This window comes from Salvelinus alpinus, chromosome 14 (assembly GCF_045679555.1).
Source record: "Salvelinus alpinus chromosome 14, SLU_Salpinus.1, whole genome shotgun sequence".
In the NCBI taxonomy this organism is placed as follows: domain Eukaryota; kingdom Metazoa; phylum Chordata; class Actinopteri; order Salmoniformes; family Salmonidae; genus Salvelinus; species Salvelinus alpinus.
The window spans coordinates 22177530-22204153 of NC_092099.1; the positions used below are offsets into that span (position 1 = coordinate 22177530).

The 26624-nt window shown below is 43.2% G+C and overlaps 1 protein-coding gene across 3 annotated transcripts in view; it reads left to right on the forward strand.

The window, feature by feature from the left end:
• Positions 1 to 612: 612 nt before the first annotated feature.
• LOC139538597 (calcitonin gene-related peptide type 1 receptor) overlaps positions 613 to 26624 on the forward strand; it is a 52243-nt gene continuing 26231 nt past the window's right edge. The window contains exons 1-3 of one of the 3 annotated variants that reach the window (XM_071340803.1): positions 613 to 1130; positions 24412 to 24518; positions 25871 to 26024. In XM_071340803.1, the coding sequence (XP_071196904.1) occupies positions 24444 to 24518; positions 25871 to 26024 (229 nt within the window). In that variant the 5' untranslated portion in view covers positions 613 to 1130; positions 24412 to 24443. Of the gene's footprint in view, positions 1131 to 24408; positions 24519 to 25870; positions 26025 to 26624 lie in introns of all 3 variants that reach the window. The other 2 variants (XM_071340802.1, XM_071340804.1) reach the window with 2 other exon arrangements.

Genomic DNA, 26624 nt, shown 5'->3' on the forward strand with positions numbered 1-26624 from the left:
AGGCTTTCAATATGTTGTTTTATGTCATGATTTATGCATTTTTTTTTACTTTAAAATTTCAACCCAAGCCCTATTACAACTGACCTCGGGGGTTTGCTGGTGGGGTAAATTGTAACATTTCACTCCTTGTATTTGAGACAAAGTCACACCTTGTCCGTTTGATTTAGAGATATATTGCCTATACCAATTTGTAGAAGACCAATGTAAGTTGTTCCTACCACATTTTGAATGTTGTAGCTCAAACAATCTCGGAGAAATTGACAAAAATGCAAAAAGTGTTGCAACCATCCCCAGTCTCCCCTATAGGCTACATATAGTAGCTCCCCTATAGTATACTCCCCTATAGGCTACATATAGTAGCTCCCCTATAGTATACTCCCCTATAGGCTACATATAGGCCTAAATATTTCAATAATATTGACATCAAATTCATGTTCATTCAATTTAGTTTTATTTTGCTATTTGGCTACTGTAATTTTTACCTAAATATATTTAATTGTGTGTAGCCTAACATGTGCGCAGTGATATGCAAAATGTTGATTTAGTTCATTATTATAGGCTATGCATTAGAATTAGCTGCCTGAGTATTTGCAGATGTGATAATATTTCTCTAGGAGATGATCCGTCGTCAGTATTGTGGAATAATTCTAATGTTAAAATAAGATTTGGATGGAGACAGATGACCCGAGAGCAGCGCTGCCTTTCTTTCGATCCTATCAGTATCGACACATGCCTCAACGACGCACTTTTTAAGTTCCATCGCTATTTGGAAACCGGGCCCAACCCCCGAGACAACCAACCCGGTCTCCCCTACATGCTGCCCGGTCTCCCCTACATGCTGTCGGCGTCTGTTACGCGTGAATGATATTAAAGCTTGGTGGGTTCTCCCGAAGCGCTGTAGGCTAATTCGTGATGTAAAAGGAAGTCGGCTAACAATAGTGGGTGGCTTCCAACAACCTGACAGCAGTCCTAGTCTGACACTTTATTCATTGAGTGTCCGGGATCCGTTGGGTTTGGTTCACTATCACCGCACCGAAGGTTGCATTTGGAAAGCTGTCTCTGGAGTGTTTGGTCGGTTTATGTGACTTTCTAAATCACGTTGCCATTGGATTTTAAGCTATTGTCATCAGGTAAGAAATATTCGAATAGCCTATAATGGCCATATTTACAGATCTATTTTAAGATTACTATTTTCCAGTTTTATCCAGGCATAGGCATTTGCATTTCTCAAATCAAGAGCCTATGAATATCCAATTCAAGACCATGATAATCGGAAAGAGTCTATTGTAATGAGCTACATTTCTGTCGGATTCATTTTGTCCTGAAATTGGTTTTTGGATTTCAGTGCACTGTCGACATGGAGGACTACTGTATTTCTTGTAGTACTCAAAAATCAGTTGCGCACCGCAGATAGGCTAGTCATTTGCAGTAATATTTTGCATAATTCCACTGGGAAATGAGAACACATCAAGAGAAGGCTTGGTCGATACCCCTGTGATACAGTATTGAAGAAGATCAGGAATTAGGTCAATAACGAGGCTATAGCCTATTACTTGGAATAGCCTATGAATACTTAATCATTAGGTTATGTTAGTGTTAAACGGATTTGTTTAATCTATGACAACCTTTCCAAAAAAGAGTTTTAATTTTAAAGGAATTGAAAGGATTGGAACAGAAAACAAATGCAAGCCCAGTAAGCAAAATTAGTTGAAAATATGTATTTTAGAAGTATTTTCCAGACGTTGACATCACCTGCATTTCAGGTGCAGAATGAAAGGTTAGAAATGACCAAAATGTAAATGTAAAACAAACACTAGCAAAGCATGCTGGGTTTTATCTTCTAATAAACTCCACACCCAAACAAGTACAAATTTGGTCGGTGTGGACCAGATCCAAATCTGAACGAATCATAGACGTCTAGGCTATGTTTCAGAAGTTTGAAAATCACAGTACAGTAGGGAACAGCTTAGTACAGCACAGTAGAACACAGAAGAATACAGTAAAATACGGTACAGGACAGAGTTTTATTCAGAGTACAGTACATTACAGTACAGTACAGTAGGGTACAGTAGAGTTTAATTCATTAGAGTACGTTAAAGTACCGTATAGTACAGTTGAGATGAATTTATTAGAGTGCAGTAGACACAGTACAGTACAGTAGAGTACAGTATAGTTTAATTCAGTAGAGTACAGTACAATACAGTACAGTTTAATTCAGTACAATACAGTAGAATACAATACAGTTTAATTCAGTACAATACAGTAGAATGCCGTATAGTTTAATTCAGTACAGTACAGTACAGGACAGTACAGTTTAATTCAGTACAGTACAGTAGAGTGCCAAATAGTTTAATTCAGTAGAGTACAGTACAGTTTAGTTCAGTGAAGTACATTAGAGTAAAGTAGGGTACAATACAGTACACTATAATATACTTTTTTTAAACTTTACTGTAACTCTAGTGTACTCTGTGGTAGTGTACTGTATTTTTCTTTATCGTGTACTGTAATGTACTGTACTCTGTTGTGCTCTATTGTACTGTACTGTGCTGTCCAAACTGTACTGTGCTGTCCACCAGTGCTATCTCGGCCTATATGTGGGACAAACATAGGCAGGTCCGGACGTTGAAATCAAAGCCGGTCTAAATCTGAACCAAATATAGACGTCTATGATTGGTTCAGATTTGGTCCAGAAATCAACGTCCGAGGACATGACCAAAAAAAGACGTCCAAAAGATGTTGCCTGATGGTAAATGCTTAGTGGGAGGTAGCCTATCAGTAAGGTTGCACTGCAACATGCTTCATTACATGTTTATAAGGAAGACATCCTACAATATGTAATTATTTTTTAACTCAGGCTTTATTCAAGATGTGTTTTTACAACCTTGTATGGTTCCTTATATGGAACCTTTTCAAACTTTATAGTGGAAGCTGCACATAAAGTGTAAGTGTTAGGCTAGCAATTCGTTTTAATTTAGGGCATGATATGGTAGGTAACCTATAAATCTTAAATTGTCATCATAACCATGTTATTCCTAAACAAAAAGTAATTTACTGGGCATTCCGTAAGTGTATGCATATTGCTGTTTGAGAATGAGTTAACAGGAGAGTTTTTCTATTTGGCCTGAACATTGAGTCAAATGAATGAGAATTTTTGTATCACAGATAGCCATCTTGTAATATCATCAACTGTCTTCAGACACAGGGAAAATGGGGTTTTCCACAGACACTGTTACATTTGAAAACAGACATGAAATGCAGACATTGATTTGACATGGCACAGCATACCCAGTTGAACTGAACGTTTACTGACAGCATTGCAGCGGTGTCATTCTTGGTGTACCCGAACACTGTTTGGCACCAGTGCTATCTCAAGTTGTTGTTGAATCAGCTGCATTGTTATGTAAGGCACAGATTGGACTTGATGAAATGTTGTGCGGAAGCTAGAGGGAAGACCATGATGAAGATGATGATGATGCTCACATCAGATCTTACCTCGATACGATGAGAAATGCAGAGATATTACTCCTTCAAGGAGAGGATAAAGTAGACATGTACAAACCAAGTATTATAAAACATTCAAGTCCATCAGGACACTTTAGACATCATAAAGCCTTTCCAGATGCATTTTGCTGACACTGTATTCCTCATCTTACCCCAACGTCCATAATCTGCACCCTTTTAAACTCACAAGCACTCTCACAAGTCAAATGACTAATTAAACATCCACAATAACCCACTAGCATGAAAAAAATAACATGACGCAAAATATTATTGCTTCTTTCAACATTTATGACATTTTTCAAGATTTTTTTGTGTTCCATTTAAAAGCGTGCTGAGGAAAATATGCTGTTTCACTGCATGGACTGGCGATATAGGACAGCCGGAGAAGGTTCTTCAGTCTGAATATCTCATGAGATGCCAACTGACAGAAGTGTCTAATAAGTCCGCAAGGATTAATGGCCAAGTGTTCGCAGTAAATATACAGATGTAGGATCTTCATTTGAGCTAGTTTGCTACAGCAGGAAAAGAATCCTGCAGCAACAGGAAATTATTTTGGGGATTATAATATAATTAATGGACATTTTTTTGTAGGGGTTGATATATTTTTCGTTAGGGCAAATCAAGTCTGACATTTTAAAGTGGAAATTACAAACTTTAGAAGCATTTTTTAACCTTGAATTCACTGCAAGTTAACATTTCCTACTGTGCAGGAACATTTGTAGCAAAATAAGTGTGATTAAATTAAGATCCTTCATCTGTATGGGCTCACATAGTAAAAGGGGAGTATTTGTTTTGAACTGTAAAGCATTGGATTTGGATTCCACACCCGACCAGTCCTGTAGAGTGGCCATTGCATGCTGCCTCGAAGTGGGATATTAAATGTCAGTGTAAAAAAGGTGACTTGGTAACATTGCCTTTAGATGCTCAACCATCTCCATGGCACAGAGTATGCTGAGGCATCCAAAAAAGTCAACAAGGAAAACAGTGTTGACGATTGAAAATGTGTCTGTTTCTCACTCTGGTCTAGCTACAGAATGGACTGTATCTCGGATAGGTTAAGATCAGTCGTTATTGTCTTACCTAGAGATTCACATTACATGTGAATATGAACTCACTGCTCACAATGTTATGAAAAAGTATGCAAAAAATCCACAACATGGGAGGAATAAAAATTTAAAAGAAACATTCTTCAAAGACGAATATGATGTATTATCCCAAAAGATACCTTCGAATCTGACATTGTTCATAGTTTGGTCTGCATAATAGATGAGCTTCTGAACAAATTCTCAACACAAATGTCCCCTCAACACAAATGCCCCCTTACTTTTTCCGATATCTAAACATCATCTGAACCAACAGCTGCCACACAGTTTAAGACAGCATCCTCTCTCCCAGAAGATGTAAACACCTTCAGGCGGATATGTTAGCCAGGGTATCTCCTCAGGGAGCAGATACTGTGGATACATGCTGCTGATCTGCCGAGATGATGCTGCTCACTGCTAAACCATATCCAATAAATCATTTCCCATGTTTTGAAGTCGGGACGCACAAACACAAATGCATTGTGATGCTTTCATCATGCTGGAGGCCCTTGTCTGTCTGTCTGTCTGTCTGTCTGTCTGTCTGTCTGTCTGTCTGTCTGTCTGTCTGTCTGTCTGTCTGTCTGTCTGTCTGTCTGTCTGTCTGTCTGTCTGTCTGTCTGTCTGTCTGTCTGTCTGTCTGTCTGTCTGTCTGTCTGTCTGTCTGTCTGTCTGTCTGTCTGTCTGTCTGTCTGTCTGTCTGTCTGTCTGTCTGTCTGTCTGTCTGTCTGTCTGTCTGTCTGTCTGTCTGTCTGTCTGTCTGTCTGTCTGTCTGTCTGTCTGTCTGTCTGTCTGTCTGTCTGTCTGTCTGTCTGTCTGTCTGTCTGTCTGTCTGTCTGTCTGTCTGTCTGTCTGTCTGTCTGTCTGTCTGTCTGTCTGTCTGTCTGTCTGTCTGTCTGTCTGTCTGTCTGTCTGTCTGTCTGTCTGTCTGTCTGTCTGTCTGTGTGTCTGTCTGTGTGTGTGTGTGTCTGTCTGTCTGTGTGTGTGTGTGTGTGTCTGTCTGTCTGTCTGTCTGTCTGTCTGTCTGTCTGTCTGTCTGTGTGTCTGTCTGTCTGTCTGTCTGTCTGTCTGTCTGTCTGTCTGTCTGTCTGTCTGTCTGTCTGTCTGTGTGTCTGTGTGTGTGTCTGTGTGTGTGTGTGTGTGTGTGTGTGTGTGTCTGTCTGTGTGTGTGTGTGTGTGTGTGTGTGTGTGTGTGTGTGTGTGTGTGTGTGTGTGTGTGTGTGTGTGTGTGTGTGTGTGTGTGTGTGTGTGTGTGTGTGTGTGTGTGTGTGTGTGTGTGTGTGTGTGTGTGTGTGTGTGTCTGTCTGTCTGTCTGTCTGTCTGTCTGTCTGTCTGTCTGTCTGTCTGTCTGTCTGTCTGTCTGTCTGTCTGTCTGTCTGTCTGTCTGTCTGTCTGTCTGTCTGTCTGTCTGTCTGTCTGTCTGTCTGTCTGTCTGTCTGTCTGTCTGTCTGTCTGTCTGTCTGTCTGTCTGTCTGTCTGTCTGTCTCTCTCTCTCTCTCTCTCTCTCTCTCTCTCTCTCTCTCTCTCTCTCTCTCTCTCTCTCTCTCTCTCTCTCTCTCTCTCTCTCTCTCTCTCTCTCTCTCTCTCTCTCTCTCTCTCTCTCTCTCTCTCTCTGTCTCTGTCTCTGTCTCTGTCTCTGTCTCTGTCTCTGTCTCTGTCTCTGTCTCTGTCTCTGTCTCTGTCTCTCTCTCTCTCTCTCTCTCTCTCTCTCTCTCTCTCTCTCTCTCTCTCTCTCTCTCTCTCTCTCTCTCTCTCTCTCTCTCTCTCTCTCTCTCTCTCTCTCTCTCTCTCTCTCTCTCTCTCTCTATTTCTCACCAGCCTGTGGTTTAGTCATTAATCTGAGAGCGAGCTAATAACACCATCATCTCACATCCTGTCTCCATATGTTATTACCCTTCGTATGCATTCAAGTGCATCGGGCCATTATTGAATCCCCCTGTTTAAACAACAACCTTGGCACACATCATATGTTTAGTGTTCCGCTCTCCCTAGGCTTCGGCTATCACATTACACTCAACTACAATGGTGCTGATATGCATCACTCTCTCAAACCTCCCTCTAGACCCTATATTTCATTCCGAGTCGAAACCCAATGACATTAAAAAGACCCCCCCCCCCAACACACATACACACTCATGTATTACAGACCATTATTTTAATTAGTGACCGTTGATTTTAACTATGTATGTTTCACTGACAGCCCTGTTGTGTTAACTGGACTTACTGTGTGTTATTGCAACAGTCAGACCCTTTGGACAGCATCTTCTATGCTTGCGTGTGTGTGCTCGGCTAACGTTTATCTGACATTGAGGGCTTTTTGAAGAATATAGGACAGTGGAAATAATCTGTGGCCATTTCCAGGGGTGTTCCATGTTGATGCGTGCTAAACAAACTGTCAGCGGCTGACACAACCTTCCTGATTTAGAGGGTGGGAGGTGGCTTCTGATGGGGCACAGAGAGAGAGAAAGGGTCCCTAGGAGTTAGTATGCGTATCCGCCCCATCCAGTGTACTATCTCACCCCTGCCCTGGGCAGTATAGTACAAGGGAAAACTATTTCATGTGTCAGGCCTATTATTTCCATAAGATTCAACATATTTAGAGAGCTAGCTTGTGTGTCTGCATAGTAGATACTGTATTTACAATTGTCATCTTGTTTTTATGATCTTCAATAGCTGTCCTCCCACTCAGATGTCAATATTGTGGTTTTAACATTTGCCTGTGTGTGTCACAACATCCCTGATTTTGCAATGTTCTGTACACTACTACCCTTTGTAATCCTTTGTACATTGCCTGTACATGCATCTCATTTCCATGTCTGTATTTGCATACTTTATATGTCTTGTTCTTTTCCAGTTGACATGTGAACACACTAATGCTACAGTAGCCTACATGAGTCTATCATGTGTGAGGGGAATGGTCTCAGAGGTTAAGTCTTGGGCCTATGGTGTGCACGTGTGGGACGATTCTTTGGCCCCCCAGGTCGAGTTCACAGGCCAGCTAGCCTCCATAGAGATCAGGACAGGATCTGTCAGAAAGTCTCAGATGCAACGAGAGACGAATACCCTTTCACACTGCTGAGCCAAACCCAGCCAGGCTAGCACGAGCGATGCTGGGCTAAACATGGTTTGAATCTGCTCTATAGCTGTTAGCTAAATCTGAAGCAATGTATCACTTATAAGTGCTCTGAGACCTTTGTTTTTGTTGTACATTGTCCCTGTCCAAACAAACGTCATAAATAAATAGGGTGGGATACTAAAGGTGCCTTCACCAGTTCAGTCCAGTAAGGTTGCCCTAATTCGTTTTCAAAGCCACTCTCACCACCTCTAATAACTATGGTTAAGATTTGGGTAGCATGACCCTAGGTCTGTAGGTCCTAGGATCAACAAGGACAGCTTCTAGCCTGAGCCCACAGACCCTTGGAATCCCTTTTTATTAGTGTAGAATGGGGATGCTATTCTGTGGATGGGTTTTTTGTATGGTGGTCTCAGGCAGTGGGATGGATGGATGGAGTGACGTGGTTACATTTTGATGGACATGCTGAACTTCTGAGACTACAGAAGGACAAGGGATGGTCCTCTTCCAGTGGGTTGAGAGGTCCACTCACCACTGGCCTTTTCTTTCACTGGCCATTATTTATGATAGAATAACTTTATATTTCCCATAGGGAACTTGGGGAATGGTATCCCATGAGAAGCCATGATTAAGGGCTACATGCCCAGTATGTAATTGATGTCTTGTGGAAGTAAACAGACCACAGATATAGAGATTAGATCATAAAGGTAAACAAACAACTTTTCCACAGTGGCTTTTGGCCTAAAAACCCCAAGGGAATGAATGTCAGTGTAATGACTAGACACAACACTACATGCGTGTGCATGTTTGCCCAATGCACTTGACTGCATTTGATCATCAACTGACCTTAAAATGTGGTCTGGCCAAGTGGAAAGTGTGATGAATAAGAGCTAGTTTTCTTACATGCTGCTGCTTCAGGTTCTTTAACTTAAAAAACAAGTAGGCTCATGCTTGCCAGGTTAGGCTATTTAAACTAACCTATACTGTAATTCAAGTCTACATTGAAATCATACCCCTAATATAGAGTTGAACTTTTATTAACACTACAAGTGCTGTGTATGGTGCTACTCGTCCTTGCTGTATTTATACCTGTGTATTTTTACACATGTATTTTTCCAGCTGCGCAACATAGCAAACCTTTGAAACCGGATTCTTTCCTATGAGTGTGTGTGTGTGTGTGTGTGTGTTTCTCCCTTTTGAGTTTCCCCTTGTTTTTCATATTCGCCTGGTAAACAAATTAGATGATTACACATTGCCTTGTTCAAGGATGACATGACATTGTAGGCAGCTCACAGCCGCAGTGAGAAGATAAGTGGTTTTCAGGCAGAAATGTCTGTATTGTTTTTTTCTTAATTAAGAAAGTAACTACTGTTGTTGCATGAGTAATTTAAAACTGTCTACTCCAAGGCAATACGTGTGTAAGTTGATATTAAAACTTCAGTTTAGTCTACCTGTAACGGCTTTCTTCCAGGGGTGAAGGAGAGGACCAAAGTGCAGCGCGGCTAGTGTTCAACATGTTTAATGAAAGAACAAGTGAAACACTACAAACAACATACAAAATAACAAATGTGAAAAAACCGAGACAGACCTATCTGGTGCAGACAAACACAGAGACAGGAAACAATCACCCACAAAATCCCAACACCAAACAAGCCTCCTATATATGATTCTCAATCAGGGACAACGATTACCAGCTGCCTCTGATTGAGAACCATATTAGGCTGGACACAGAAACAGACAAACTAGACACACAACATAGAATTCCCACCCAGCTCACGTCCTGACCAACACTAAACAAGCAAAACACATAACTCTGGTCAGGACGTTACAGTACCCCCCTCCTGAGGTGCGGACTCCGAACGCACCCCTACAACTCAAGAGGAGGGTCTGGGTGGGCATCTGTCCGCGGTGGCGGCTCCGGCGCAGGACACCACTCCACCACTGTCTTTGTCCCCCTCCTTAGCGTCCTTTGAGTGGCGACCCTCGCCCACGACCTTGGCCTAAGAATCCTCCCCAAGGCCCCCACATGATTTAGGAGGTAGCTCAGGACAGAGAGGTAGCTCAGGACAGAGAGGTAGCTCAGGACAGAGATGTAGCTCAGGACAGAGAGGTAGCTCAGGACAGAGAGGTAGCTCAGGACAGAGAGGTAGCTCAGGACAGAGGGGCAGCTCCGGACTGAGTGGCAGCTCCGGACTGAGTGGCAGCTCCGGACTGAGTGGCAGCTCCGGACTGAGTGGCAGCTCCGGACTGAGTGGCAGCTCCGGACTGAGTGGCAGCTCATGACTGTAGGGCAGCTCATGACTGTAGGGCAGCTCATGACTGTAGGGCAGCTCATGACTGTAGGGCAGCTCATGACTGTTGGGCAGCTCATGACTGTAGGGCAGCTCATGACTGTAGGGCAGCTCATGACTGTAGGGCGGCTCATGACTGTAGGGCGGCTCATGACTGTAGGGCGGCTCATGATTGTAGGGCGGCTCATGACTGTAGGGCGGCTCATGACTGGCGGGCGGCTCATGACTGGCGGGCGGCTCATGACTGGCGGGCGGCTCATGACTGGCGGGCGGCTCTGGCAGCTCCTGACTGGCTGGCGGCTCTGGCAGCTCCTGACTGGCTGGCGGCTCTGGCAGCTCCTGACTGGCTGGCGGCTCTGGCAGCTCCTGACTGGCTGGCGGCTCTGGCAGCTCCTGACTGGCTGGCGGCTCTGGCAGCTCCTGACTGGCTGGCGGCTCTGGCAGCTCCTGACTGGCTGGCGGCTCTGGCAGCTCCTGACTGACGGACGGCTCTAGCGGCTCCTGACTGACGGCTCTAGCGGCTCCTGACTGACGGACGGCTCTAATGGCTCGGGACAGACGGGCGGCTCTGAAGGCTCGTGGCAGACGGATGGCTCAGATGGCGCTGGGCAGACGGATGGCTCAGATGGCGCTGGGCAGACGGATGGCTCAGACGGCGTTGGGCAGACGGATGGCTCAGACGGCGCTGGGCAGACAGATGGCTCAGACGGCGCTGGGCAGACAGATGGCTCAGACGGCGCTGGGCAGACAGATGGCTCAGACGGCGCTGGGCAGACAGATGGCTCAGACGGCGCTGGGCAGACAGATGGCTCAGACGGCGCTGGGCAGACGAGCAGTGCAGGCAGCTCAGACGGCGCTGGGCAGACGAGCAGTGCAGGCGGCGTTAGGCAGGCAGGCAGTACAGACGGTGCTGGGCAGACGAGCAGTGCAGGCGGCGTTGGGCAGACGGCCGACTCTGACCTGCTGAGGCGCACAGTAGGCCTGGTGCGTGGTGCCGGAACTGGTGGTACCGGACTGGAGACACGCACCTTAAGGCTAGTGCGGGGAGCAGGAACAGGGCACACTGGTTTCTCAAAGCGCACTATAGGCCTGGTGCGTGGTGCCGGAACTGGTGGTACCGGACTGAGGGCACGCACCTCAGGGCGAGTGCGGGGAGAAGGAACAGTGCGTACAGGGCTCTGGAGACGCACAGGAGGCTTGATGCGTGGTGCCGGAACTGGAGGCACTGGGCTGGAGATACGCACCACAGGGAGAGTGCGTGGAGGAGGAACAGGGCTCTGGAGACGCACTGGAAGCCTGGTGCGTGGTGTCGGCACTGATGGTACTGGGCTGGGGCCACGCACCATAAGGCGAGTGCGGGGTGCTGGAACTGGAGGTACTGGGCTGGGGCGGGAAGGTGGCGCCGGATATACCGGACCGTGCAGGCGTACTGGCTCCCTTGAGCACTGAGCCTGCCCAACCTTACCTGGTTGCATGCTCCCCGTAGCCCGACCAATGCGGGGAGGTGGAATAACCCGCACTGGGCTGTGTAGGCGAACCGGGGACACCATGCGTAAGGCTGGTGCCATGTACACCGGCCCGAGGAGACGTACTGGAGGCCAGATATGTAGAGCCGGCTTCATGGCACTTGGCTCAATGCTCACTCTAGCCCGGCCCATGCGGGGAGGTGGAATAACCCGCACCGGGCTATGCACACGTACAGGAGACACCATGCGCTCTTCCGCATAACACGGTGTCTGCCCGTACTCCCGCTCTCCACGGTAAGCATGGGAAGTGGGCGCAGGTTTCCTACCTGCCTTTGCCACACTACCCTTTAGCCCCCCCCAAAGACATTTTTGGGATTTCTTCTCGGGTTTCCGTGCTAGCCGTGTACCTTCATAACGCCAGTTCCTCTCTCCGGTTGCCTCCAGCTGTTCCCATGGGAGGTGATCCTTTCCAACCTTAGCCCAGGGTCCTTTTCCGTTCATGATTTCCTCCCATGACCATTCCTCCTGGTACCGCTGCTGCTGTTGCTGCTGCCCGTTGCCACGCTGCTTGGTCCGGGTTTGGTGGGTGATTCTGTAACGGCTTTCTTCCAGGGGTGAAGGAGAGGACCAAAGTGCAGCGCGGCTAGTGTTCAACATGTTTAATGAAAGAACAAGTGAAACACTACAAACAACATACAAAATAACAAATGTGAAAAAACCGAGACAGACCTAGCTGGTGCAGACAAACACAGAGACAGGAAACAATCACCCACAAAATCCCAACACCAAACAAGCCTCCTATATATGATTCTCAATCAGGGACAACGATTACCAGCTGCCTCTGATTGAGAACCATATTAGGCTGGACACAGAAACAGACAAACTAGACACACAACATAGAATTCCCACCCAGCTCACGTCCTGACCAACACTAAACAAGCAAAACACATAATAACTCTGGTCAGGACGTTACACTACCAAGACACAAGGGAAACGTGTCAACTTTTCATCTATGATTTAAATACAAGACGTCAGTCTCGGTCAGAGTACATTGTTTTAAATCTCAGAATATCAGTGCAAAATTGAGGTACAAGTATGAACACAAGTAGATGCATTAGGAGATATAGTTGCCATAGTGATGTTAATTATAGTCAAATCAAACTCTGACCTGTATATGTATTGTCTTATTATCCTGGGCCCAGTTTCCCAAAAGCATCTTAGGGCTAAGTTCGTCGTTAGAACCTTCGTAGGAGCGTCGCTAAATCTCAGAGCTGTTTCTCCTAAACCATCGTTATTAACGTTGCACTTGAAAACGCTCGTAATCTAAAGCCTGACTCAGGCCATTTGTAGAACAGCTAAGTGTGTCGTTAGATGCTTTTTTTTGTCCTGCCACCTCACTTTATACATTAAAGATCTCCGCTAAACATACAATCACAGGGTTTATCCGTCTCTCTGTGACCGCCGATAACTTCAGAATAACGTTGACTACAAATACAAAGTTGCCAATGTTACAAACAAGTGACTATAAAAGGTTGCTTCAAATGAAAACCGAGATGCCTGCAATAAAATATAAACAGTAGGCTATAGCCCTATTTCAATCATATTGAAAAACATTTCATGTTCAATCAATTGAGTTCTATTTTGCTTTTTGTGATTTGTCTCAATATACACTGAACAAAAATATAAACGCAACATGCAAAAATGTCTACGGTTTTATTGAGTTACAGTTCATATATAAGGAAATCCACCATTTGCCTCATGCAGCGCGATACATCTCCTTCGCATAGAGTTGACCAGGCTGTTGATTGTGGCCTGTGGAATGCTGTCCCTCTCCTCTTCAATGGCTGTGCGAAGTTGCTGGATATTGGTGGGAATTGGAACACGCTGTCGATCCAGAGCATCCCACATATGCTCAATGGGTGACATGTCTGGTATGCAGGCCATAGAAGAACTGGAACATTTTCAGCTTCCAGGATCCTTGCACCATGGGGCTGTGCATTATCATGCTGATACATGAGATGATGACGGCAGATGAATGGCACGACAATGGGCCTCAGGATCTCGTCACGGTATCTCTGAGCATTCTAACGGCCATCGATAAAATGCAATTGTGTTCATTGTCCGTAGCTCATGCCTGCCCAAACCATAACCACACCGGCACCATGGGGCACCATGGGGCCCACACGATGCCATACTGTCTGCCATCGACCCGGTACTGTTGAAACCAGGATTCATGTGTGAAGAGCACACTTCTCCAGCGTGCCAGTAGGGATCGAAGGTGAGCATTTGCCTACTGAATTCGGTTACGACACCAAACTGCAGTCAGGTCAAGACCCTGGTGAGGACGGCAAGCACGCAGTTGAGCTTTCCTGAGATGGTTTCTGACAGTTTGTGCAGAAGTTCTTCGCTTGTGCAAACCCACAGTTTCATCAGCTGTCCAGGTGCCTGTTTTTAGATGATCCGGCAGGTGAAGAAGCAAAATGTGGAGGCGGCTTATGGTAGAGAAATTAACATTAAATTATCTGGCAACAGCTCTGGCTGACATTCATGCAGTCAGCATGCCAATTGCATACTCCCTCAAAACGTGAGACATCTGTGGCATTGTGTTTTGTGACAAAACTGCACATTTTAGAGTGGCCTTTTGTTGACCCCAGCACAAGGTGCACCTGTGTAATGATCATGCTGTTTAATCAGCTTCTTGATATGCCACACCTGTCAGGTGGATGGATTGTCTTGGAAAATTTGAAATGCTCACTAACAGGGATGTAAACAAATGTGTTCACAACATTTTAGAGAAATAACCTTTTGGGTGCACATGGAAAAGTTCTGCTATCTTTTATTTTAGCTCATGAAACATGGACCAACACATTACATTTGTATTTTTGTTGAATTTCATGATATGTCAGCTTGGTGTTTTGGGAAACGCATGTTACATCTACAGCCGTTGTAGGAAAGATGCATCAATAAAACACTTGTAAGCCTCAGTTCCATCGCTATTGTGAAACCGGGCCCTGACTGTGTTGTGCCTCATTTTACTTTAGACACAGTCCTGATATTTCCGCAAGGTACATTACATAGTACTCTATACGTTTGCACTTTAATCTCGTCAAAATGTCAACATCTCTTTAGTTTTAACCTTCGAAGATCCCTTGTGATTTGGCAAGTTTATACAACAACAACAAAAAATGAACTTGTTTCTCTTGACACGGAATTTGCATATTTTCCAAGGCCATTAGTATGATGTGTTTTTGAAATGCTGTGTGCAATTGGACACACAATTGTGTGTCCAATTGTTATTTAGCAGCAGGGATACCTCCTTGAGACTTCCTCATTGTCAGCAAATGTTGGGAATGCCATCACTGGCCTTATCTAGTGAGTAATACAATGGTGGGAAGATTCTTGACTGTGCATGCCAAGCTTTGGTAGGGTTGGCAAACCATCTGCAGGTGGTGTGGGAAGAGGCAGAGGCTTTGCATCTGGGTTTGTCATTTGGGTGAAGAGGAAAGTTGATATAAGATCCTCTACTCCCCCTTGCTGTGCCAATATGAAGCATATTTTCTTCCCCCAACACAAGTGTCTGCTTCACTATCATCTCCAGAATTATACTGCATGTCTCTGTGGGCCAGGTCAGACGATGCATGTACTTCCTATATTATGGTGGGTAAACATAACACTCATGCCTAAGACGTTTGGTTCCTTGCATGTCCATTTGTGAAACGGCTCCTCCCTAGCATCTGTGTGCGTTTGTTATTGTTTTCCTTGACATCTGGTAGTGCCCAATGCAAACTGCGAGTCAACATGATGTGGTATGTCCATTCTCCTGTCCTACTTACATGGCTGCCGCATGAAATGTGAGGCCAGGAACTTCCATGATCATATGGGAGGAATTACTTATAGGGTCTGATAACACAGAGTTGGTGCACAACCAGAATTATGTTCCAAGAATGTTCCTAGAATGTTCTGAGAACATTTTTTTGTTTGCTCCTTTGCTTCTGGGTTGGTTATGAAATAATGTTCAGAGACAATGTTCCCTGAATGTAATTAATTAGGCAGGTATCTTGAAGAAATTAACCCTCATACTACCAACATATTTTACACATAGTACATGAATTAACAACTGGGGACATTGGAAAAAGCAACAATCATAGCAAAATATCAACTTAATTCATATCAAAACATCACTAGACATGCAAATAATGTTATCTGACTTTTTCTGTTGTCAAAACAGACTGTTATTTTGGCAAAATTACAGTTAATTTGCATATTTTGTAAAATGTCATTATAAATTGTTCCCTTAATTAATGTGGAGGTTTTTTCCAAGTGCAATCCAAATACAATCAACATACTTAAAAGTTGATTCAACATCATTTGATATCAGTATCATTTTTAGAATTTTGAAGTAAATATACATTTTGTCATATTTATGTGGAAAAAACAACTGCTATTTAAAGGGGTGCTACATCCAACATTTTAAATATACTTCATTTTATTGACAAAAAGCAATTCATCCATTGATCCCGAGAGACAATTACCAAAAATATGGCTTAGTTTTCTTTATTTGCTTACCCCACAGCCAGCTTTAGCATTGCTACTAGTGAAACAATGCGATTGGTAGGGCATATGGCAGGATGCTTAAATGTTGCATATGGAATATTGGAGATATTACAGGAATTATGGTATTTATAGAACATTTCCTGTAGAATAACTATTTTTCTGAGAATACACACCAATACATCACTATGTGCACATTTAGGGGGTCGCTTGTTTCTGTATGACAATTCTACGAAGTATTCATGCCATTGATAGACTTTTATGAGCTGTTTTGACTGCAACTAAGCATATATGTAAGGTAATTTAGATGTTGTACACGGTCATACCTAGTTATAACCAGTTATAACCATAGGCGAGTACATAAGGTGCTCTATCTCTGCAGGTGATCTAGGAAAAAATCTAGGAAATAACAGAAAACATAGCATCACTTAGTTAATGCGCCCGACATTATAGCTTCTTTAGTCAGACCATTCTAGCTCTAGTGAAGAAGGAGAAATACTTTTTGATGACATTATGAATGAATCAAACAGACCTGGCCGCGCTTCGGCCTGCAGCACACAGATACAGAACCGGCATGGAGACAACATGACACACAGCATAAAATAATGCACTGTTTACACAATTTATGGTAGCCAACACCCTTATCATACTATCACCAACAGCAACAACAACAGTGTCACATCAAAGGTGACAGGCTCATGGTGCTGAAAGGACAGCGACCGTAATACCTGTGCACTCCATGGCGCTGAAGGGGAGACAGTTTTGGTCAAACACATAGACACGGCTGATAGACATACGACAGCAGTCACACACAGCATCAAATAATGTTAAAGAATAAGTCGGCCATTTTCTCCAGTAGGCCCCATGAAATCATACCAATACAAAAGCAAAACCATTTCATGTCCAAAATGAAATGAACAAACCAAATATTACTTTACATTGCAAATATATTTTATCACGTTCAACACACTAACCAGTGATCTAAAGTTTAAATGCAACAATGTTTCACTGTCATTCTTTTCAAAGAGCTGCAACAAAAAACAGTGCCACTCATTATTTGTAAACAAAGTTTGAAAGTAAATCTTGAAAAGGGTGACGCTAACAAATTAGCAACAGCATCCAACTTGAAGTTGATAACAGCTGCTGCAGCCGCCATCGCCATTGACCCACTATCACAACTAACAATGAGTGTGGTTTCATGCACACAAAAATGCGATTATTGTGCATAGTCAGATTCATATAATAGTTATATTAAAACATTTACATGCTTTGCAAGAAGAACGATTTCCCTAATAACTCTGTTTACACGGACACATCTGAAATCAGACTACCTGATGGCACAATCAAAATGAAAGATTTACCACAGTGAACATGTTGTTCTTGGGAAGCATATTTGATTCTGAGTTTGGACATTTCAAGTTTTTATGTGAAAACGACTTCCAGGACACATACATCCAGTTGTTTCACTCGCGTTAAAGAGGGAGGCTCGCTTGACTGGTGCTAGCACATGTACAGATCAAATACACCCGCTTGTAACACCGATTAAGCGGTTTACATGTCTTAATAATTCGAAAGATTGCTCAGAAAACCAGGTGTTTTAATTGTCGTATGCTTACTTTGACCTTTACATTGCATTTACATGAATGTTTTCTCTTGCTCTGTCTTCTTCTTCTTCAAGGTTTTATGACAGACTACAACCTATTAGTGTATTGCCACAACCTACTGTATTCGCTGTTTATCAGTATAACAGTTGACTACAAATACAAAGTTGCCAATGTTACAAACAAGTGACTATAAAAGGTTGCTTCAAATGAAAACCGAGATGCCTGCAATAAAATATAAACAGTAGGCTATAGGCCTATTTCAATCATATTGAAAAACATTTCATGTTCAATCAATTGAGTTCTATTTTGCTTTTTGTGATTTGTCTCAATATACACTGAACAAAAATATAAACGCAACATGCAAAAATGTCTACGATTTTAGTGAGTTACAGTTCATATACTGTATAAGGAAATCCACCATTTGCCTCATGCAGCGCGATACATCTCCTTCACATAGAGTTGATCAGGCTGTTGATTGTGGCCTGTGGTGTCCCTCTCCTCTTCAATGGCTGTGCAAAGTTGCTGGATATTGGTGGGAATTGGAACACGCTGTCGATCCAGAGCATCCTTACCATGGGTCTTGACCTGACTGCAGTTCGGTGTTGTAACCGAATTCAGTAGGCAAATGCTCACCTTCGATGGCCACTGGCACACTGAAGAAGTGTGCTCTTCACGCATGAATCCCGGTTTCAACAGTATCGGGCGATGGCAGACAGTATGGCATTGTGTGGGCGAGCCGTTTGCTGATGTCAACGTTGAACAGAGTGCCCCATGGTGCCGGTGTGGTTATGGTTTGGGCAGGCATAAGCTACGGACAACGAACACAATTGCATTTTATCGATTTATTTGAATGCTCAGAGATACGGTGACGAGATCCTCTGAAGGTCTAAAATGCTCTGACGGTTCCCCACTGACATTACATTATATACGTATATATATAATGTGTATAACTCACCAGGCTCTCATTTAGTCATATTTCATATGTCTCCCCCTCCTCTGTGGTCTGTTCCTGGAATGTGACCATGCAGAAAACGTCCAGAGACATTCTAGGAACCAGAGATCGTTTCCCTTCAAGAGACATTCTAGCAACCAGAGATCGTTTCCCTTCAAGAGACATTCTAGGAACCAGAGATCGTTTCCCTTCAAGAGACATTCTAGGAACCAGAGATCGTTTCCCTTCAAGAGACATTCTAGGAACCAGAGATCGTTTCCCTTCAAGAGACATTCTAGGAACCAGAGATCGTTTCCCTTCAAGAGACATTCTAGGAACTAAAGATGATTGATTTGCTCCCCCTTTGCCATCCAAGTGTCCCATATCTCCTAGACATAGTGTTCACTACATTTCATTACAACATACTGATGGGTCTAGCAAAAAATGGGCTTTGAACAGTGTTTCGCCGAATTCATTCCCTTGACATTACACAGGGTTTGTTAGCAGGTCTTAAAGCCAGCATGTTCATATGCAAATAAACACAGCCCAGCTGGATGCATATTATCTGCTTTCAATGAAGCTGGACTCAAATTCATTCAACGCATCATTCGTCACCTGGAATGCTTATGTCGGGTCCGTATAAAAGTGTTTCATGGTTACAGCTGATTATGCCTATGCACTCAGCCACCTGTTTCCTTGAATAACTGCCCTGGCACGTGCTGTATCTTGTGTAGGGAAGAGTGCCATACGTCATTCACCTGCACACTATTAGGGAAAATGAACATTATTTTTTCATCAAGGTCCATGCTTGTGTCAAAGAGAAGGTGCCCCTTCTCTTTGTAATACAGTGAAGGAAAAGCGGATAATCTATTCTCCGTTGAGCTTCTGTAATGAGTGTTTTTTGTTGTTGTCCTGAACCTGTATTCATAAAGTGTCTCAGAGTAGCGGTGCTGATCTCAGTTCAGTTATGCCTTTTAGATTATAATGAATGAACAGGGATGGCCTGATCCTAGATCTACACTCCTACTCTGAGGCGCTTTATGAATACGGGCCCAGGAGAAGGTTTAATCTGGGTTACTCCAGGCCCAAAAGAAGCCAAAAGTCAGACTGTCCTCCCTTGGCTCCCAGGTGACATCTGCCACTAGTATAATGTTTTAAAGCTGCATGTTGACTGCAACAATGACCTTAAGAAATGGGACAACGGCCTCCTTGTCTCTCCAAGGATCCTCCCAACACAGTTGTTCAACTCAATGTTCAAACTTGTGAATGGTGAAGTCGTTTTGAAATATGTGAAATATAAAATACACCCACAGTGCTGAATAGTGCATGCTTCTACAAAGAAAGATAAGCAACTTCAATATTTTGCCAGTGGACTGTTTTTTTGTTTACAGATACACACACACACAGCTCTTATCTAGGTGCTTCAGTAGCCTATTGTTATTTTAATTCTTAAACAGTGATGGGAATTATGTAAACATTGTATTATCCAATGTTTACGATTGTGTCCTTGCGATTGGTCTGCATCTGGTGTGCTGTTGAACGATAAGTGTAATCGCAGCAGGTCATATTGTGAGAAAAAGACTGCAATGTTTGAGTATTCTCTAAAAAGGGAAATAAATTGCTTCTCTAAATGCCATACAAAGAAACTTGGGAAGGATGGGGCGCAAACATCCTGTGCGGGCAGTAGGATGTTTACAACACACAACTGCATCAACGGACAATGGAGTTGATAAGCCAAGACTGCTCACTCGCTGGCTCCTTAGTTCGCTTGTTGTGGCAGGCGAGAACTCACAGCTGTTCTTCATATTTCCAAGGGATCTCTCTCGACCTTCAGATGTAGAAGAAGTAATGTTGTTCTTGTTCCAAAGGCCCCGTGACTAACCTCTTCCCTCCCTACTACTCTGATGTATGGCTTGTAGAAGACCACCCACTGTCTTCCCCCTCCACAGATGTGTCTAAACAACGATAAAAGTTGTATTCCCCAAATAGATCAATAACTGACCTGATACCTGCTTAGCTTAGCCGTGGGCTGCGTTCAGAAAGAGAAAACGTTGTGTTGTAGCTAAAAATGTAGTGGATGGAGAGGGCATGATTGGTTACTCCACGTGATAAAATAATCATATCTGTTTTGTTATATTAAAATACAATTCTATCTGCAATGCACATTTCACCCTATTGAATGAGTCATTTGTGGTATCTTGTCCTGTCTAAAAATCAGAGCTATATGATAAGCGGAGTTCTCTCTTCTTGATCTCTATAAACTATAGGTCACTTAGGAGGTAATACATGTTTTAAGTGTTCCTCCATTTGTCTTATAGCGTGCGGCCCCAGACATAGGATATTGTGGCCATTTCCATCGTAAATAATAGCTGTAGTCCATAGCAACATGATTCACGGGAACATTATGTCTATTAGGACAGGAGCAGGTGGGACAGGGTGGTCCTCCAAAACCACTTTTATAGACACTTCTTCCTGTGAGTTGTGCTGTACTGTATATACTGTGCTATACTGTATATCCACTTTCAGAAATGTTGGTAAATTATATTTTATTGTTTAAAGTTATGAAAGAGATTGGTGTGTTTTTCACTATCTAATCACGGCAGGGGTTGTTCAATGACAGACATGTATTTGTTTAAAATCTACACAGCAATTTGGCCAGTGTTACCTAGTGTCTATTGGTAATTCAGGTGTTACATTATCTCTGTAAGTGTTAAATCATAGTCTATCACAGTGCCATCAAAACCCCATATACTACCCACCACGGCGACCTGTATGCTCTCATTGGCTGGTCCTCATTTCATGTTCATCGCCAAACCCACTCGCTCCAGGTCATCTATAAGTCTTTGCTAGGTAAAGCCCCGCATTATCTCAGCTCACTGTTCACCATAGCAACACCCACACGTAGCACGTGCTCCAGCAGGTATATTTCACTGGTCATCCCCAAAGCCAAAACCTCGTTTGGCCGCCTTTCCTTCCAGTTCTCTGCTGCCAATGACTGGAACGAATTGCAAAAATCACTGAAGATGGAGTCTTAAGGGCCTCCCGGGTGGTGCGAAAAATCTAGGGCACTGTATCGCAGCGCTAGCTGTGCCACCAGAGACTCTGGGTTCGCGCCCAGGCTCTGTCGCAGCCGGCCGCAACCGGGAGGTCCGTGGGGCGACGCACAATTGGCCTAGCGTCATCCGGGTTAGGGAGGGTTTGGCCGGTAGGGATATCCTTGTCTCATCGCGCACCAGCGACTAACCAAGGTAGCCAGGTGCACGGTGTTTCCTCCGACACATTGGTGCGGCTGGCTTCCGGGTTGGAGGCGCGCTGTGTTAAGAAGCAGTGCGGCTTGGTTGGGTTGTGTTTCGGAGGGCGCATGGCTTTCGACCTTCGTCTCTCCCGAGCCCGTACGGGAGTTGTAGCGATGAGACAAGATAGTAATTACTAGTAAACAATTGGATACCACAAAATTGGGGAGAAAAGGGGATAAAAAAAAAATTTAAATTAAAAAATAAAGTCTTATATCTCCCTCTCTCACTTTAAGCATCAGCTGTCAGAGCTGCTTACCGATCACCTGTACACAGCCAATCTGTAGATAGCACACCCAACTACCTCATCCCCATATTATTACTTACCTTCTTGCTCTTTTGCACCCCAGAATCTCTACTTGCACATCATCATCTGCACATCTATCACTCCAGTGTTAATTCTAAATTATAATTATTTCGCCTCTATGGCCTATTTATTGCCTTACCTCCCTACTCTTCTACATTTGCACACACTGCACTCTTCTACATTTGCACACACTGTACATATATTTTTCTATTGTGTTATTGACTGTACGTTTGTTTATGTGTAACTCTGTGTTGTTGTTTGTGTCGCACTGCTTTGCTTTATCTTGGCCAGGTTGCAGTTGTAAATGAGACCTTGCTCTCAACTGGCCTACCTGGTTAAATAAAGGTGAAATAAAAATAAATAAATAAAACATCTGTAAGGTCTGTTTTATATTGTCATTGGACAGATCCATCCTTGGCTTTATTCGCAGTTTGTAAAAGGTTGGAGTCAGCCCTTCCAATACAGCTGGGGGATTTGGCACAGAGGACCATTAGTGTGTGACAGTGCAGCTGATAGTTTCCTGTCTGTTTCCAATTTGCACTTAGCCATACTTTTTTTTACAATCCCAGTTCCAGCATTTCCCTGGTGTAATGTCGTTTTAATTCCTAGCAGACTTGGGAGGCGGGCATCCATTCCCCTGGCTTGGATTTAGGGTCTCTAGAATAGTAGATAGCACAGCGCAGGATAAAGTGAAGTTTCCCATGACCATGTTTGTTGGGCTTTGAGTCGGAAGTAGGCCTTGATATATTTTTGTTGTGTATTCTTTATGAAAGTGATTTTCTTTCTGTGCACACCGAGTCTATTTAGCATGCGTAGTGGTTACTAACCTCTGTCGTATTGTGAACACAAACATTGAATTGTTTGCTGGATGTTCTTGAGTACAAACAGCAGTTCTTGAATACAAACAGCAGTTTTCTCTCAGTTATGTTTCCTATTATCCTGGGTAAATTGCATTACAGTTTAATATAATTAGCCATGCAACTTGAAGTATAAAAATGTCCTACTCCTTTAGGCCATTAAGGGTATTTCTGCTCATTTAACCCTACCACTCAAGTATAGCACATCTCCCTTCCCATAGCACTTGAGGCTAAATAGACATATTTAGCTAACATATTGTGATATAACAGTTGTATACACAATGGTGGCTTGTGTGTCAGGAATGCTCACTCTTCCCTACTGTCTCACTAGAAAAATCTGTTCCGGCTAACAGCTAGCAACATTACTGCAAGGTTCAGCCAATGCATCATGCAGAACTCTGACTCTGCAAAAATATCTGTACATCTATGTCTTGTTAATCAGATGGATTATTGCTTACAAGTGCTAGATGGGCTCCCCTCGGGTCTATGCATTAGACTCTGAGTCCAGTGCAGACGTTTATACAGACATTTCTTCTTGGCAACCACATTTGGTTAAGATTGAAATTCCCTCATCTTCCCTCGATTTTGAAAAGCAAATTTTTTTCGACCTGAGGGGCATGTGAACATTTGAATTTTGTCTCTTAAACTATGCACCAGCCATGCTGAAACCGCAAAGCATTACCATGCAGCTTTTAATATAGTCTTTTGTGGTCCTGCCAATTCTACAACACTTACATTAAGTGTGCAGGACGTAGGATGTCCGGTCCAAAAAAAGTGTCAGGGCAACGCTTCTAGATCCAAGACATCCAAGACTCTGTGTTCTGATCCACCTGACAAAGCATTGTGTCCACTGTATGCATTGGGAATTTCAAAATGTAATTTACATGCAAATGATCTATGTGAATTTCAAAATACAAATTGAGCAACATAAAGACTTTTCTCAAAGATTGTTTGGAGTAGTAAATGCATTTTACTGTTTATATATTTACAATATACAAATACATCAGGACTACATCAAGAGGAGCAAATGGCAGTTGTACAAGAACTACGCCTCCAAGTCTGTAACGTCTGAACATATTAGAGGTCAGGTGTTTCTTCACTCTCCCCAGTCTCCTCTGGTCATCCTCTGGGATTGTGTTGACCTCGCTACTATCCACACTGGCCAATTTGAACTGAACTGGAGTGCATGTGCATGCTCTGTTGCCATAAGTACTGGTGATGGCACAGCACAGCCCACAGCTGCACTAAGGAGTCGATGTGATGTCCGTGGTTGGAAATAGTCTCATGAAGGCGCTCATTCGATTGCATTGGATTTAGGTAGAGAGCAGCAAATGGGTGTACATCTCCATATTGGAGGGAATGAGTGATGAAAGAGGGATGGAGATGGAGGGATGATGTTGATTGCTGTAGTGAGAAAATGTGGATCTGTATTTGAATTGGCTTTTTTCCTCTTAGCAGCTCGATAGCCATTAAAGAGTGGATCGCCTGACATGCCGAAAAAGAAGATGGACGGTTTCGGCTGGTGTTGGATGGTCATCTGTCTCCTACTGTGCACTCCCACTGATGTAAGAATTGACTATCTTTACTCTCTCTTTTTCTTTCTCTCTGTGTCTGTCTGTGTTTCTGTCGCTTTCTCTGTCCCTCACTCACACACACACACACACACACACACACACACACACACACACACACACACACACACACACACACACACACACACACACACACACACACACACACACACACACTCACACTCACACTCACACTCACACTCACACATACGCACGCACACACATATGTGCAGGGCCACATAAGCGCAGAAAAATGCTCTTTTCATGTCTACTGTCTCATTGGTGGGTTAATACACCGTATAAGATACTGTGTATGTTTACATTTTTAAAAGGCATGCTCAGTAATAGAACGCCACCGTTTGTTGGGAACATCAATTGGTGTTTATATCCTTTTTAATTCTAGTGAATTCTCTATGCAGAAAATCTCAATAACTTTGGTGAACGTTTATATTGATGAATATTCAATAAAGTGCATGTGAGATTGGCAAGGGGTTTTAATATGATGGCATATAGGTCCAGACACTGGTAGGTAAACATGCATTAACTTGTTAATTGATTCTTGTCACTATTGTCCCCATCAATTTATCCCTCTCTGGGGGACTGATCTGTACAAAAAAAGAGCAGGACAAACTTAAAATCATTGAATACTAAGCAGTGTATCCTGCTTTTGTGTCCAGTGATCACCTAATGATTCAGCAATAGGATTTTTTTGTTCTGCCCACCCAGTACACCCACAATTTTGTTATTTTGGCATGACATTTTGTTAAGACTTGCAATTTAACATTGCCCCATAGTATTTGGGTTCACATTGGGTGATTTGACATGTCTTTGTACACCATTTACTTTGTTTAATTTTCCATGGAACTCACATGGATATAAAGGGAGTCGCTCCGCTCTACATTACTGCCTCTTCCTGTGTCCTAAATGAGGATATGGTGACTGAGCGTTTTAATCGGTCCCCCGTGGAGTTCAAATATAGAACTCAGACACAACCCTGGGTGTAGACACATTTTAAAAATATACTGTGTTGTTTAGCTATTTAGTTACAGCCAAATGAGTCAACAAACTAATGATTGAGATGACAAACAATCTATATACAATCCAGTTAATTTAGCTTAAGATGACTTCTATCAAATATGAATGAGGCCTTTTTAATTTTGTGATTAGCAAAAATGTTGAATGAATGTTTATTAATTCCACTTAAGCTTTGCATTTATATGATTCATATGATTTTCTGCTATTAACTTGATACTGTTCCCTTGGATATTCTATATGTATTCTGTCATGTGATGCCATGTGATGCTGTGTGTTATGTTATGTAATGCACTGGGTTCTCTTACTTGTAGATCTTTGTTGTGGCTAGCCCAGAGGTGAACGAGACCCAGGAGCACGTACCGGTGAATGTCTATCACGACACAGACGTCACCAGGAAAAAGATTGTGACCGCCCAGTTTGAGTGCTACCAGAAAATCATGAAGGATAACGACCACAACAAAATAGGTAAAATGATCAAAAATGCATGACCTGTGTTCAGGCACCACTGTCATTGGCATAGTGGGTCATGGTAAATTATTATTTGTGTGAGGGAAAATGAGCGTCTGAATCCCAAATAGGGAAAAGTTGTCTTGTAGCAAAATAAGGTTGCTACATTGACATACTTATTTTTTCTTTATCGTAGAAAATCTGAAGATAGTACCACTCATTGTGAATGGCAACATCCTCAACCGATTAGGTAGGATAACTTGATTATCGAGTGCTTGTGCTCATGTATGAGTTTGAATCCTAAGTGGGTTCGATTCATGTTACATAAGCACTCGAGCTGAGGAACTGATGTCCAACGAGGAGGTATTTGTGTAGTCGATGGCTGACAAGGTTTGATAATCCCACCAGTCTTATTTGTATCCAGAGAATTAACATTAGCCAATCGGCAGGTGAGGAGAGAAAAGGTGCTGAGGGACTTAGAGGAATGCCAATATATCAGTGCTGCAGTTATTTGGTGTCATTTACACAAGGGGCTTTAATCAGCCTCTTATTTGGATGCTAATCCGCTAGCGTTGTGTCTGATTAGCTTTAGGCTTGAGTGATACACCATTTATACCA